The sequence below is a fragment of the Ambystoma mexicanum genome, chromosome 13 (genome assembly GCF_040938575.1).
Source record: "Ambystoma mexicanum isolate Mex_15411 chromosome 13, UKY_AmexF1_1, whole genome shotgun sequence".
Classification (NCBI taxonomy): Eukaryota; Metazoa; Chordata; class Amphibia; order Caudata; family Ambystomatidae; genus Ambystoma; species Ambystoma mexicanum.
In genome coordinates, this window is record NC_090938.1 from 726,386,645 (window position 1) to 726,402,294 (window position 15,650).

General features: G+C 48.3%; 1 protein-coding gene across 1 annotated transcript in view; it reads left to right on the forward strand.

The window, feature by feature from the left end:
* Positions 1-15,650, forward strand: part of LOC138521816 (complement C4-B-like) — a 528,615-nt gene that overhangs the window by 413,649 nt on the left and 99,316 nt on the right. Inside the window, exons 28-30 of the mRNA XM_069634932.1 lie at positions 8,343-8,511; positions 10,127-10,341; positions 12,130-12,288. Coding sequence (XP_069491033.1) covers positions 8,343-8,511; positions 10,127-10,341; positions 12,130-12,288 — 543 coding nt within the window. The remainder of the gene's footprint in view (positions 1-8,342; positions 8,512-10,126; positions 10,342-12,129; positions 12,289-15,650) is intronic.

Consider the following 15,650-nt stretch of genomic DNA (forward strand, 5'->3'; position numbering starts at 1 on the left):
AGACCCCACGATCACGCCACCCAAGAGAACTGACACACACCTCCGGCGTCCTCCGCATCAGTGTACCCCCGGCCCACCTTGAACTTGCAGGCTGCCCGTGACCCAGGTGAGAGGCCCCCGTCCCCAGTTGGCGGGGCGAGTGCCCGCCTGGAGGGCTGCCCCACCCCCTTGCAGGGGACACTCCATCGACTACAGAACCCACTGGTGCGACGCAGTACGGACTGACCCTGGGGTGGCACGGCATTCCCCCCTAGTGCCCCACGGACTGCAGCGGATCCCGCGGCAAAGAATCAATGACACCCCATGAGCTGGAAGAAGGCCCTACAAACGTTTTGCTTCCAAGAAACAGCAAACACGACTGAGGTCCCCACTGTCTCCGGAGTCATGGCCCACACGGAACCCGCGGGCCAACCCGCAATGACGATGGAAAAGGGCTTCGCCTCCATCCTTCAGGAGATTAGAGAAATGAGATCCGACATTGCCCAGAAGTTTGAGAAGCTGGACCAAAGGGTAGACAAAATTGAGGATAGGGTTCTACAAGTGGAAAACTATCAAACGTCCTCTACATCTCAGGAAATCCAATTTGGCACACGGCTTGCGGCCTTGGAGAAGAGGGATGAAGAGAGAGCCAGGATCATGGACGACTATGAAAACAGGGAAAGGTGGAACAATCTAAGGTTCTTTGGAATTCCGGAAACGGAGGGTGAGACGGAGAGAGAGCTGACTCGAGTGGTGAGAGACATCATCACCCTCTTGTTCGCTTTGGAAATGACGACGGAACTCACGTTTGACCGGGTACACAGGGCCGGGGTAGAGCAGGGGGCCCCAGAACGGTTCTGGCCCGCTTCCACTACTACACGGAGAAAGCCAAAGTCCAGGAGGCTGCGAGAAAAGCGGGGGCGATAACCTATAACGGCACACAGATCGCCATTTTTCAAGATCTTTCCGCTTACACCCTAGCCAAACGGAGGATGTGCCGCCCTCTAACACAACAACTGAAAGAGAAGGGTGTCCGCTACAGATGGGGATATCCCTTCTCCCTGTCCTTTGAATACTCTGGCCAACGCACAACGTTGGTAACCGAAGAAGACATTAAAGGCGCTATTCAAGATTATGTGGGCGAACCCGCCCCCCGGAGGGAACCAGTGGGCCCGGAGGCGCTCAGAGGGGGTATCCCCGGGCAGCCCAACCCCAGAAGGAGGAAAACCGGCGCGAGGAAGTTCAAGAAATTGAACACACCACCAACACCAATGGAGGAGGACGGGGCCGACTCAGAGGGGTGACACCAGCGACCCCACGGAGATCATCGGGTCTAGAAAGCAGAAAGACACTGGAGATGCCTGGTTTGCTGCACCCCCTGGAACTGCAAGTATAAGGGGGCATAGAGGGGATCATAACTGTGGGAATCGAGAGATGCACCAACCAAGGCCTGGGAATGTAACCAAATTAGGAGGTCCGGGGGAGCAAAGAGAGGGAGGAAGGGGGGGCTCACGGTAGCGAGCTTGGGATCTGATGCCTGGCCGAGGGGAACCGGCTGGTGGTCCAGCCAACAATCCAGGAATGGAAGAACTACATGGCTGGACGCCGGGGAGGGGGGTGGGGGTTATTTCACAAGTTGGGGGTTTTAGGGCGGGGAATGCGTTGGGGGGGATGTTGGGGAAACATTTGAAAGAGATCCAAACAAGAAAATACAATAAGCAGGGAGGGAGCGCCCACGCGACACCGGTGACCAAGGGGAAAGGCGACAGCGACTATGGCTGACGACCGACCGGCCCTAGGGGTGGGAACCCTGAATGTGCGGGGCTTGAACACCCCCACGAAAAGATCCCTAATCAGTAGGGAGTTTAGGAGAGCTAAGCTGGACCTACTCTTTGTGCAGGAAACACACTGGGCGAGGGGGAGGGAGCCCAGGTTGCGGGGTGGCGGAATTGAAGAGATATTCTATGCATCCCACAAGGGGAAGAAAAGAGGGGTTGCAATTCTGATCGCAAGGGGGCTGAGTTTCGAGAAAGACTCCATCCTAAGGGACCCCGAAGGCCGCTACCTCTTCGTACGAGGCTCCCTGCAAGGATCACCCATAACCCTGGCGGTTCTATACGCCCCGAACGAGGGCCAGGCCCAATTCTGGGAGGGAGTGGGGGAAAGGCTGAAAATCTTTGTCCAAGGCCCATTGGTGGTGGGAGGCGATTTTAATATGGTCCTAGACCCATCCAGAGATAGACAACGGGTAGGTGCACCAAACCCCAGACCCGCTGGAGACGCCACGTCTCGCTGCTTCCAAAGGGTGAATGATGACCTGAATCTGGTGGACACGTTACCCACCCCCTGAGCGGGGACTCCCTCTTTCTCGTACTACTCCTCCACCCACAAAGCCTTCTCCAGAATAGATTATATCCTTGCGGATGAGGTACTCCGACCACACATAGCGGGTTACAGGATAGATCCCGTCCCCTGGTCTGACCACGACTTGGTCAGGGTCACCTTGGCAGGGGACTGGTGCAGAGAACGGAGGGGACGCTGGAGATGTAACGACGCTATCTTGAGAGACGAGGTCCATGCCCAGACTGTACTGCAGGCCATCACAGAGTTCTTCGAGCTCAACGATAACGGGGAGGTGGGCACACACACTCTCTGGGACGCCTTTAAGGCAACACTAAGAGGAGTGCTCATAAAAATTGGTTCCCGACAGAAGAGGGAAAGGGAGACCCAGGAGAGAACTCTGAGGGAAAAAATAGCGTGCCTCCAACCGGGGGGCTCCTCGGCACAAACCCTAGAGCGAGACCGCATGGCCACCCTGGAGGATTACAGGCTCCAATTGAAAGACCTACTCCTCCATAAGACGGAGAAAAGCCTCCAAATGGTCAAACAGAAAAACTACGAGAAGGGGGACAGAGCGGATACGATCCTGGCCTGGAAATTGAGGGAGGTCCAGAGAAGCAGAATGGTGAAGGGAGTGAGGGACAGCAGGGGCACATTGGGATATGACACCCCCCATATAAGCAAAGCCTTCCGTCAATATTATGAGACACTATATGCCTCCGAATATGACAGCGGCGATGCCCATATCGAAGAGTTCCTCGACTCCATACAGATACCTTCCCTCTCACGGGATCAGGCAGAGGGGCTGGAGGGTCGGGTGACCGAGGAAGAAGTGGAGAAGGCGATTAGTGGGATGAAGGTGGGGACTTCCCCGGGGGAGGTTGGCTTTTCGGTGTATTTCTATAAGAGGTTCCGATCCACCCTGTCTCCATACCTGGCAAAGGTTTTCAACTCGGTGTTGGGAGGGGGCACTCTCCCCGACACCATGATGGGAGCCATTATAGTGGTCCTTCCCAATGAAGGAAAAGACCTGAGGGAGTGCTCGTCCTACCGACCCATACCGTTGCTCAACATCGACGTCAAAATCTTGGCTAAGGTGGTGGGTAGGCGGATGGAGGGGATAATGCAGAAGCTAGTCCACGGGGACCAGGTGGGTTTCATTAGGGGCAGACAGGGTTTGGATAATATCCGCAAAACGATAGACTTGGTTCACTTCGCCCAAAATTCAAATCTCGAGGCATGCATCCTGTCCCTGGACTCGGAAAAAGCTTTCGACAGAGTAGAGTGGAGATACATGACCCTCCTCCTCCAACGAATGGGCTTTGGGATGCACATCCTGAGCTGGGTTGCCGCCCTCTTCAGAGCCCCTACCACAAGGGTCCAGGTGAACGGAGTGCTGTCAGAATCTTTCCCCCTCACCCGAGGGACTAGACAGGGCTGCCCTCTTTCCCCCCTTTTGTATGTCCTCACGATGGAGGCTTTGGCCATAGCGGTTAGGTCCCACCCAGATATCAGGGGTATCGTAAGGGGAGAGGTGGAATTCAAGCTATCCCTATTTGCGGATGATATCCTAGCATATCTAGTGGACCCGGGCTCTTCGGTCCCTCCCCTCCTGTCCCTGGTTGGTTCGTTCAGGAGGTTCTCAGGCCTGAAAATAAATACCGCCAAGTCTGTCCTCCTTCCGATGCACCTGGTGGACCTGGTACTAGACCCCCTGACTAGGTTTCACGGGATAGCGGTGAGCAAGAACATAAAATACCTGGGGGTTCTCCTCACTAGGGATCTAACAAAACTAGGGTCTTCCAACTATTAGCCCATGCTATCTGAGATTGCCTCTGACTTGAGAAGATGGGGAGGATTGATCCTCTCATGGTACGGTCGGATGACGGCAGTCAAAATGAACATACTGCCTCGGCTTTTATACCTTTTTACAGCCCTCCCTACCCGGGTACCCGCTCAAACATTTATAGACCTACACAAGGGGGTCCGAGACTTCATTTGGCAGGGACAACCCCGCAGATTGGTAGGGCCACCTTGACGCTTCCAAGAGAGGAGGGGGGTTTTGGTCTCCCAGATTTCCAACTGTACCATCATGCAGCGCAACTACGGGTCCTTCTAGAACACATGAAGGAAGGTTTACGGACATATTGGTCATACCTAGAGGACATGGATGTCCACCCTCTAAAAGTCCATGACCTCCTGTGGGCTCCTCGCAGGTCCATCCCAAAACAAGCTCTATCCCACCCGACCCTGGGTGTTCACTGGGACATTTGGAGGGAATGCCCCCGGACAGCACAATTTTCTTCATGGCCGTCCCCCATGACTTCCTTGTGGGGGCCCCCCTGAAATTGGGCAGCAGAGGGTTTTGACATTCCCAAAATTGGTCAGATGCAGGGCTGGAATGGGCGGGCCAGCTGTTCAGGGAGGGAGAATTCTTGAGTTACGAGGACCTCCGGGAGGGACTGGGAGGCGGGACCCTCTCCATCTTTGAATACCTCTGTCTCAAGGGCATCCTCAACGACCCCGCGTGGGGCCCTAACCTGCGGAGACAACTAACTCCCTTCGAGAAACTCCTTGACTTAGCAACCTCTAGAAAGGGAGTGGTCCTAAACACCCATGACCTCCAGGCTAGGCGAGGTTTCCGTGGTTTTTGGAGTGATCTGGCGGGGGAGGAGATATCAGAGGATGCCTGGGCTCGCATTTTCAAGATATCGTTTCATGGCAATCTTTTCACCTCAGATATGGAGCACAACTTTAAAATCCTTCAGGGGTGGCACCGGGACCCAGTAAAACTCTCGAAAATGTTCACAGGGGTATCACCTGAATGCCCGAGTGGCTGCGGCCAGTTAGGGACTAGAAGTCATATGTGGTGGCTATGTCCGAAGGTACAAACCTATTGGGAAGCGTTGAGGGATTGGATAGCGGAGGAAACGGAGGACCCTCTACCCCTCAACCCACTTACCATGCTGCTTGGCCTCCCCCCCGGAGGAAACGGAAATACATCGGTACCCGAAGATGTGGGAAACCATGTTGAGAGCAGGCAAAGTAGCCCTGGCCCAGAGGTGGAAGAGCCCGAAACACACGTTCCAAAGACGACTGGACCAAAAAACTTAAGAACATGTTCTTGATGGACAAACTAACTGCATTGGTGAACAATGACTCATGCTCATTCCTCGCTGAATGGTATGGGTTCCAGCAGACATGGGGATGGGATGTCCACTAATCCCGAAATCGTGCCGCCAGTTGGCCGGGGCGCGACCACCGCTGTGAAAGACAATACCCAAGTGGGGGGTCCCCACGACCTGGGGCGACGTCGGCTTCTAGCCAGGATCTGAATGGGTCACATGTTGCGGCGCTCCAAAGACCTAGGAAAAAATGTGAAAGTTTGGTCTCTTTTCTGCTGTTATGTTTGGTTCGGACATGGTGAGGGGGAGGGAGGGGGGGGGGTCGTGAAAGAGGGGGGTGGGGGGCCTCAGTTAGGCCCCGTTTTCTGTCCTTATGTTTTACAAAATGCTAATAAAAACCAAAGTTTAAAAAAAAAATGTGGAAAGGGGGACGTGCAAATAAGAGGGTGTTGGGTTAGAATGGGGGTTGTGTGGGGGAATTCCCCTGTTAATGTTAAATAAATAAAAGACACATGTTTAAATGAATACATATATTTGCACAGAATTAGCTTTTTAAGAAAAAATGTAAATTAATGCATTTAGTTATTTGTACAGTCTTCGTTTAACATTTCATTATTTTTACTGTTTGCATTACTTTCAATGTAAAATTTGTTATTTAACCTCTTCATTATCACTGCTTAATTTTCATTCCTGGTTAATATTCCAGGGATATTATAACATAGAGCCTAATGTTTATCTTATTCTCCCTAAAGTTCATGCATTCATAGCCGGTAAGATAGCTCTGCCGGTTGAGTGCTCGCTGTTGCAACCTGAGTGTGATCTCTGACGATTTGCAGGTGCGAAGCCCGGCAAGGCCAACTCAGCCTGTCATCCTTCTGAGGTCGATAAATGAGCACGAACTTCGGTTGGGTGATATTGTGTATAAATATGTTCTATTTAAAGGGCTTTGGTGAAAGCGCTATATGAATAACACTTCATTATCATTCTCGTCTGCACGTCTTCAACCACACCTCTGCTAGGCAGTGATCGAAGTGAGCAGGAACGATCGGGAGCAGTGTTCCACTACTTTTATTTCTATCTGTTTACCAGTCCTCTACGTTTTCCGACCATACTCACCATTATATATAGAGGTGTTGGGACAAACTCCCAGGTATGCCAGAGCGATGCTGGAAGTCCGCAGACTTGGTGAGCCTAACTCCCTCCCCCAGTATACACGGAGGACTCAGTCAACGGCAAGTTCAAACTGTGGTTTATTACAAATAAGATCAACAGGCATCGATACAAGAACACAGGTGGATTCCAGTATTTATCACCATCTCCTGGCTCGCAGGCCAGTTTTACTCTAAAATTGCGTCACTACTCTGTCATTACTTAGACCTTCCTCCAAAAACCTATCAGTGTGAGAGATTGCCATCAGGAGTCTAATAACCTATATGGTCACCTATACGCGTTATTCTACTGGCTCTTACATGTCAGGTGGCTGGTTGTCCCATCCCCAGTTCACTGTCTACTACATTGTTGCAGAGTAGTGGGTTTACCATTGGTTCTTGTCCGTCACCATCCACCCCAGGAGCTATAAACTGTGATTGGCTAGAGCTGATCCCCCCAGGCCTGAGACTCGAACGAGTTTGCAGCTTGTGGTGTACGTCTTCAAGGTAATGTGAATGGTTGTGTGTCTGTATTGTAAATTGTGTACACCACCTTTGCCTTAGAGAATATTCTCCTCATGGTAGCAACACTTGTTGCGATCTGCATCTAGCCGCTGGGACTGGTTTCTCTTTCCCACCGAGGGAGACTGTCCATTGTTTCACTCGGCTGTACCACATGTTTAGAGACCACAAAATCAAGCTCTGCAGCTCCAAATTATGAGTATTTATTATGTTTCTCTGCAGCTGGTCCCTTTGTCGTCTGGGGATTGGAAGGTCTTCATATCTCTTTTCCTTGGCTGTGGGCCTTATCTCATGAGCCTTGTTCTCTGTCCAGCCTTGGTCAGCTCTGTTCGTCTCCTGCTCAGGGATTTGAGGCCTGTTGTAATTTACCTAAACCGTATAATGCAGTTTCTGCATTGTCCATGTTATACTACATTGCCTATGGGTTAGCTGTATGTGGTCTAATCAGGTTCCATTTATTCTCCTGTATGTCCACACGACTATTGGCTTTAAGCATCAGCAAGCTCGCTCAGGATCTCTTGTGCCTTGCGGTTTCTGCGTAATTGCATTTAGCTAATGACAAAATAATAAAAGCAATGACAGTATATCTATGTATCTGTCCTCTAACTATAGAACTGTACACTCATGTTCTTCATGCATATGAGTGTGTGTTTGTGTGGTGCAGTGCGGACTGCACGTGTGCTTCATGTCTAATGATGCTATGTCGAGGTGTCTCGAATGACGTCAGTAACATGGCGCCTTGGTGCTTAGTCCAGGCTGTCCATGTAGGTGTGTCTGACCACAGTCTCAGGCTCTTCTCCCACGCATGGATAGATTTGTACCGCACTTGGTCTGTATATCTGACTGAGACGGTACCTTTCTGTATATCTGTCAATCATTGGTGCATTTGGGATTCGTCCGAAATAGAAAGGTTGGTTGCAGGCTTTCAGGTCCTTTCGTCTTGTCATGAACTTGATGGGTTGCAGGGGTGGTCTTGGCACCCCAACTCCCTCTTCAGAGGATTTGTCCATTAATGCCCCCTGTGCAAGTGTAAAGTTGTAATAGGAGCCTTAGTTTCTAATCACCTAGACTATTGCAATGCCCGGCTGCAACATTTTGTCACATCTTGCACTGTGCTTCCACCTACCCTTTCCCCTGCTGAGACCACAGTACCACTACTTTGTTTGGTACATTTCTACCAGTCCTGCCCCTCTCGTTCATGGTCCTTCTCTGTTCCTTTCCCCTACAGAGAAAGAGCATTGAGAAGGCGGCACGCTACCTCAAGGAGAAGCTGCCCAGCTTGACGCGCCCCTACACTGTTGCCATCACGGCCTACGCCCTCACACTGGTGTCCGACCAAGAGGGAGCAAAGATGGAGGCCCACAGTTACCTGATGGATTTCGCCACAAAGAGCAAAGGTGAGTAGGGCACCAGCTGCCAAAGAAACTGAGCTGGATCAAGGAAGAAAAGACGCAGAAACAAGAACAGACAATATAACATTGAATGCTTGTGCAGTCTGTGTAATATGTTCTATGTATGTCACAATGACTCATCCTGCATTCCTGTGGTTACATGAGTGGTAAACCTCCCCCACACCATCTCATCTCCAAACTGACTTAAAATATTGGCCATGGCTGATCATGCCCTCTAGAAGAAGCAGCTAGCATGTACCCAGAGATGTGTAATGCAACCCCCAGACCACTCTCTCACTTTATGTAACCTCTGCATGTGTGGCGGTGTTGTGGTTCATGTGGACAGCAACACAATGCAATATTTTAGGGAGACCCTCTCCTATATAAAATCCTGTGAAGAAAAACACTATGGGCCTCATTACAAGTCTGGCGGTAACCGAGGCGGTAAAACTGCCTGGTTACCGTCGGACTCGTATTACCATTCCGCCTCTGTGACTCCCGGAAATACCAGGGCATTATGACCCTGGTGTCCCGGGAATTCCGGAGGCGGAATGGTGTTAATCCCCATTCCCATTGAGTCCCATAGGACTCAATGGGAACGGGGATCATGGAAACACCGGCACCATCTCGTGATGGTGCCGGTGTTTCCTCGTCCGCCTGCAGGCGGGCGGTGTTAAACCCACCAGGTAAGACCTGGCGGGTTTGACGCCTCCGCCTGCAGGAGTTGTGATCACCCGGCATGGAAACAACGGTGGCAGCGGGTTTACCGCCACCGTTGTTTCCATACCGGGCAAGTTATAATGAGGCCCTATGTCTGGCTAACAGAGGTCCTCAAGAAGGTGGTGAAGAAAGGTCTCGATCTGATCCCGGGCCAATGAGCCTTTCCAACCCACATTGGCTCTTCTCTTGTGGAGGCACAGGACCTCTCTACCGCACTGGCTCTCTACTAAGTCCTCCACTGGTTCCTGGCCCCCCTACCCTGGATCTGTCTGTCTGGGGTCCATTTCCCTTGGAAAATAAGTTCCCAACAAAGGGAACTCACGTCCCCTGCACATGATCTACGGTCAAAGAAGCCAAACCTTTATGATATGTCCAGAGGCAAAATGTTACAAGGAGTAAGATATGTTTGTCAAAATGTACATGAATATATCAGTAAAAATGTATCAAAGTTTGTTCCCTCAATAAAGAAGCAACAGTATTCTTCAGAAACATTTGTTTTTTTTATGTAGAACCCAACGTGTTTCAAATGTTGATCTCTTCATCAGGGGTATTATTCATTCAAAATTCTGAAAATAATCAAAACAGAACCCATATAAGTATATACATATAGTACACTAAATCATCACAGTTGGAACATATATAATGATGTACGTTTATTAATGGGATGTCATGAGTTTCAAACTGTACCGCATAAAGTCCTTGATCCAAACTGACCCAATGTAATTAAGATAAAGGGTGGTCTCAGATGACCAGTGTGCAATAAGTCCACTGTTGCTAGTGATTCGAAACAGAATAAAATAATTCTCTATTTAGAATCCACGGTGGTATGAAGCAGTTCGGGTTCCATTTCCCCTCTTTACCTGCCTCTTTCTCTTTCTCTCTTTCCGGATCCTGTGGCTAGACGGCAAAATGTTGTACTGGGAGTCAAAAGACGCAGACAGGCTTCAATCGGAGAAGAAGAAGGAGCGCGTGCCCAGTGCCGCAGCCATCACAGTGGAAGGCACCGCCTTCGCTCTGATGCACATGCTGCTCCGCGACGATATCCTGACGGCCAACAAAATCGCCACCTGGCTTACCGGGCAGCAAAACTATGGCGGCGGCTTCAAATCCACCCAGGTAAGTCCTTCCTATGTCAAGGATTTTTTGAAACTATAGTTGAACAGGGGAGCGCGGGTAAAGTAAGGGTCATGAGTTAATCATGAGTTAATAATTGGTGGGATGTAATCACTGTTTTATGAAAGGCAGAGGACCTCATCAAACAATGATCCCATTTGATCGCTGTTACACATTGATATGATATGACTGGTTATTTATAACGCGCTTAAAATAAGCGCGGACCCGGGGATAGAACCTGTGTTGCTTTGTGTGGTCTTGTTTCCAAGGCGAGCAGAGACCAGCTCGTTTTTGGAGACTAAGCGGTGTAACTATTAAATACAGGGTTAGCAAAGCTAAGTTGCTGGTCAAGCTGAGGCCCACTGGTGGCTTTGTATGGTCATCATTTCGTCTTCGTCCTATTCTATGCAGGCCATAATCGACCACTTGACACAAAAAGCTGCAATTGGCCTTGCTGTCCTCAGTGCTGGAAATGGAAAAATGTACTGGGTTTATCCTCCTTGAAGGAGTGGGGCCGTGGGGAGGAGGCCCGCTGAGGGCCCCAGGTTAGGTCATGCATCACAGTATCTCTTCATAGAGCCCAATCCTGGCGATTTGCATAAAAGCAAAAGGCATTATGGGAGCGAACGCCCACAATTTTAAATTTCAAACACGCCTTACAGTGATTCAGTAAGAACCACTTTTGAGTGAGTAATTGAGGTTGGACTCTGCGGTTTTGATTGGTTACAATAACCTCCTCACCTTAACAAAAAAACTTCTGCAAGTTGCAGGACATATTTACCAGGTTGGACAGCTGCACCAAGGATCTGAGGGTTAGGCTGTGTCTGTATTCAGTCTCCCTTGCCAAGTCTTCTTAAAGCTGTCTGTGGGTAGGATGGGGCTCTGTCTTGTTCTGGTTCATTTCCTGCTCTGGTTGTCCTCCATTTTGAAGTGGTATTTTCCTTGCACTCTCTATACACATGATGGGTTCAGGGATAAGACGTGGGCCTCATTGTGAGTTGGGAGGTAAATCGGAAGTAAACTTGTTACCCGTTACTGCCACTTAGAGCTGTGATATTACCACAGGATTACGTGGTATCAGGTAATATTATCCCCACCAAAAATATCGCTGTATATGGTCGTCGGGAACGGCCATAGGTGATATTTTTAGTGCAGATTATATTAGGGTTTTTTGCGAGCGGGAGTTCCAGGGGTGTCCCCCGCTCCTTTTAAAATAATAGAGGCATTGTGGGGATGTCCCCCGCAGGTTCCATGCCTTAATATTGCCGCAAAAATATGGCGATATTTTTGTATGGCGATATTTTTGCAGGGATATTAACACATGGAACTGATTACGAGTGGTGGTACGGTGGTGCAAATCCCCATTTTTGGAGTCCATAGGGATTTTTGATGGATTTATCATGCAGTAAATCTGCAGAATTTTAGAGGTGAAGTGGAGGATCAACCGCCAGATTTCTCCTGAAGGTGAGCCCTCCCATTTACCTCCAAACTCAAAATTTGGCAATAATGCAGTGACCACCAAACAAAAGCGGTGGTAACAGAATTACTTTTTTACCAAACCCATTTTGTTTCCATTTTCTGAGATTGCTGACATGAGTAAGATGATAAGGAGTTAAGTTAGGACGACGGATGTAGGTAGCAGTGAAATCACTGTATAAAGCTGCGTTGCAGCGGTTTAACAATGATGGGCCATTCGATGACAGGGTATGTACTATGATGACAACATGGATGCACGATGTACTCCTGGCGATAGGACTGTGACAGGACAATACCCCTTCTCTTTCACTTCAGGACACAGTGGTCGCCTTGGAGGCTCTCTCGCGGTATTGGACGAAGAGCTTCAGCACCCAGGGAGCCAACCTGGCGCTGACAATCAGTTCCCCGGGGAGGTCGGACACCAAGAGAATTCATCTGGACAAATCCACTACACAGGTGCAGGAGACCCTGCAGGTAAGGAGCACACCTGGCCAGCAATCGGGCCCAATCTTTATCTGCCAATCATCTTGCAATTTGTGTAATTTTAAGAATATCATCTTGCGTGATATGCGACGCCTGCGGCCACAGTGTATTCCCTTTCATATCGCTACAAATAACAGGTGTTTGTATTACCCACCAAGTATGGACTTCAGAAGGACGAAAGGCTGAGTCAGTCCTGATGGACTTTGAACCTTTGACCTGTAGTTTGCAAGTGCTTAAGTAACTGTGAAAATTAGACAATGTCGTCCAGCTTCAGTTTTTTGCCTGGCCACAAAGGAGCTCTCCGCTAAGAAAACGATCAGTTCTTAGAGTTTTTTACATATTTTCCAAGATTTTGTTTTTAATATCTTTTACATACTATTTTTATTGAAACATTGTATATTTTATCTTGTATTATTTTTCTATACGTCTGCGTTTGTTTTCATAGAAATGTTATTATATTTCTGAATGAATGAATGAAAGAAGCGGAGCTTCAATGCATATGCTATTTGTATCCCCAATACAAATTCTGGTAGGACAATTGGCATTCAACAGAGATGTCCTGCCACTTAAATACAGGCGGACTTTGATTAAAGGGGGAACTGGTGCAGAATTGTGTGCATGAATTTGAACAGGCCTTCAGAGAGAATATGATGTCCCTAATATCAAAATACCAACCAATACCCCTACCTGGTTCACCCTACACGCTTCAGCGTGGGGGTAGGACTGCATTTGATAGCCATGCTTTTGAATGAGGTGTATTCTTTGCTTGGCATAGAGGGCATTTGATAGCCATGCTTTTGAATGAGGTGTATGCTTTGTTTGGGATTAGAGAGCATCTGATAGCCATGCTTTTGAATGAGGTGTATGCTTTGTTTGGGATTAGAGAGCATCTGATAGCCATGCTTTTGAATGAGGTGTATGCTTTGTTTGGGATTAGAGAGCATTTGATAGCCATGCTTTTGAATGAGGCGTATGCTTTGTTTGGGATTAGAGAGCATTTGATAGCCATGCTTTTGAATGAGGCGTATGCTTTGTTTGGGATCAGAGAGCATTTGATAGCCATGCTTTTGAATGAGGTGTATGCTTTGTTTGGGATCAGAAAGCATTTTATAGCCATGCTTTTGAATGCGGTGTATGCTTTGTTTGGGATCAGAGAGCATTTAATAGCCATGCTTTTGAATGAGGTGTATGCTTTGTTTGGGATTAGAGAGCATTTGATAGCCATGCTTTTGAATGAGGCATATGCTTTGTTTGGGATTAGAGAGCATTTGATAGCCATGCTTTTGAATGAGGCGTATGCTTTGTTTGGGATTAGAGAGCATTTTATAGCCATGCTTTTGAATGAGGCGTATGCTTTGTTTGGGATTAGAGAGCATTTGATAGCCATGCTTTTGAATGAGGCGTATGCTTTGTTTGGGATTAGAGAGCATTTGATAGCCATGCTTTTGAATGAGGTGTATGCTTTGTTTGGGATTAGAGAGCATTTGATAGCCATGCTTTTGAATGAGGCGTATGCTTTGTTTGGGATTAGAGAGCATTTGATAGCCATGCTTTTGAATGAGGCATATGCTTTGTTTGGGATTAGAGAGCATTTGATAGCCATGCTTTTGAATGAGGCGTATGCTTTGTTTGGGATTAGAGAGCATTTGATAGCCATGCTTTTGAATGAGGCGTATGCTTTGTTTGGGATTAGAGAGCATTTGATAGCCATGCTTTTGAATGAGGTGTATGCTTTGTTTGGGATTAGAGAGCATTTGATAGCCATGCTTTTGAATGAGGCGTATGCTTTGTTTGGGATTAGAGAGCATTTGATAGCCATGCGTTTGGGATTAGAGAGCATTTGATAGCCATGCTTTTGAATGAGGCGTATGCTTTGTTTGGGATTAGAGAGCATTTGATAGCCATGCTTTTGAATGAGGTGTATGCTTTGTTTGGGATTAGAGAGCATTTGATAGCCATGCTTTTGAATGAGGCGTATGCTTTGTTTGGGATTAGAGAGCATTTGATAGCCATGCTTTTGAATGAGGCGTATGCTTTGTTTGGGATTGGAGGGCATTTGATAGCCATGCTTTTGATTGAGGCGTATTCATTGCTTGGTATTGGAGGGCATTTCCACTTGTGTGGGAGAGAGTGATGATTGCAGTGCTGCCTCTAACCTTCTTTTTGAGTATTTTGCAAACCTGGTGGATCCTGCTTGGAGGAGAGTGTCAAGTATTGCTGTATAGTTACTAGTAATCCCTGTTTCTGTGACCCCAAAAGGTCTAGGTTTGCCCTGAGGATAAAGTCATGCAGGTGGCCTCTCTATCTGCCGCTAGTCACTCCAGTTTTAAGCACAGTTGGTTTTTTCTTTGGCAGGGATTGTCCTAATCATTTTTTGTTTACCTGTCCTGTTGGAGTATGGTTTGCCAATCCTCTGTTTTCCTGGTGGAGGGCTGTCTTTGGTGGTGTGCGTTTGCCCAATATCGGGGTGAGAAGGCCCGTCCTGCTTTCGGGAGTGACTAGCAGAGGAAGGTTCGAACTGTCTGATCCACACGGAACACCCTGCGTCTGTTGTCGCTTAGTAGGTTTCTTTCTAAGGGCCAGAGTCGATTGGTCCATTTCTGTGGGAGCCTCGTCAAGGCCTGTTGGATCGCTATAGATTCCGGCAGGCAATGTGGTTATGTGTTTGGTGAGGTTAGACAGGATGAAATCCGTTTTTTGCAACAGGTTAGGTCTGGCTTCGATTAGGATGGTTCCAGTTTGGTAAATGTTATGATATGTATCAGGCAGTCAAATCTGACAACTGTTTTCCAACCCTGAATGCTAGATGTTAGGATTTTATGGGCGAATGTTTTCATGACGATGGCCAAGTTCAGGGGTCTGTGTGTGTAAAAGAGTACCAGCTTCTTTTTCTAAAAAAATGCTAATTGCATGCAGGGGACCACCAACAGTGCCACTTATGCGGTGTTGGATCGCCTGTGTGCAATTTTCTACTTTTGCATAATGGAGTGTAAAAAGGTGAACACTACAAACAGGTGAAATCTGCCCTACTCCTCACTTTTACTCTCTGTTTTGGAAAATATGTAAATGCCACCTACAAATAACGGTTGAAGATTGCATTTTCAATTGATTCCTATGGAATCTGCCTGCCACAGCATGCGATAAATGCAGGCGGATTCCAAAGGAATCCATTCATTGTACACCTGCATGAAAATCGCACGCAGGCATAAAACAGAGAGCTTTTGCAGGGTGCGCACGAAGGGCGAAGGAGTGCATCGATTTCCTCTCACGTTCCCCGCTCCAGCTGCAAAACCTTTAAAATAAATGTAGGAGATTGATAGGTGTCGGCAATATGCATTCCACGGTAGTGGTGA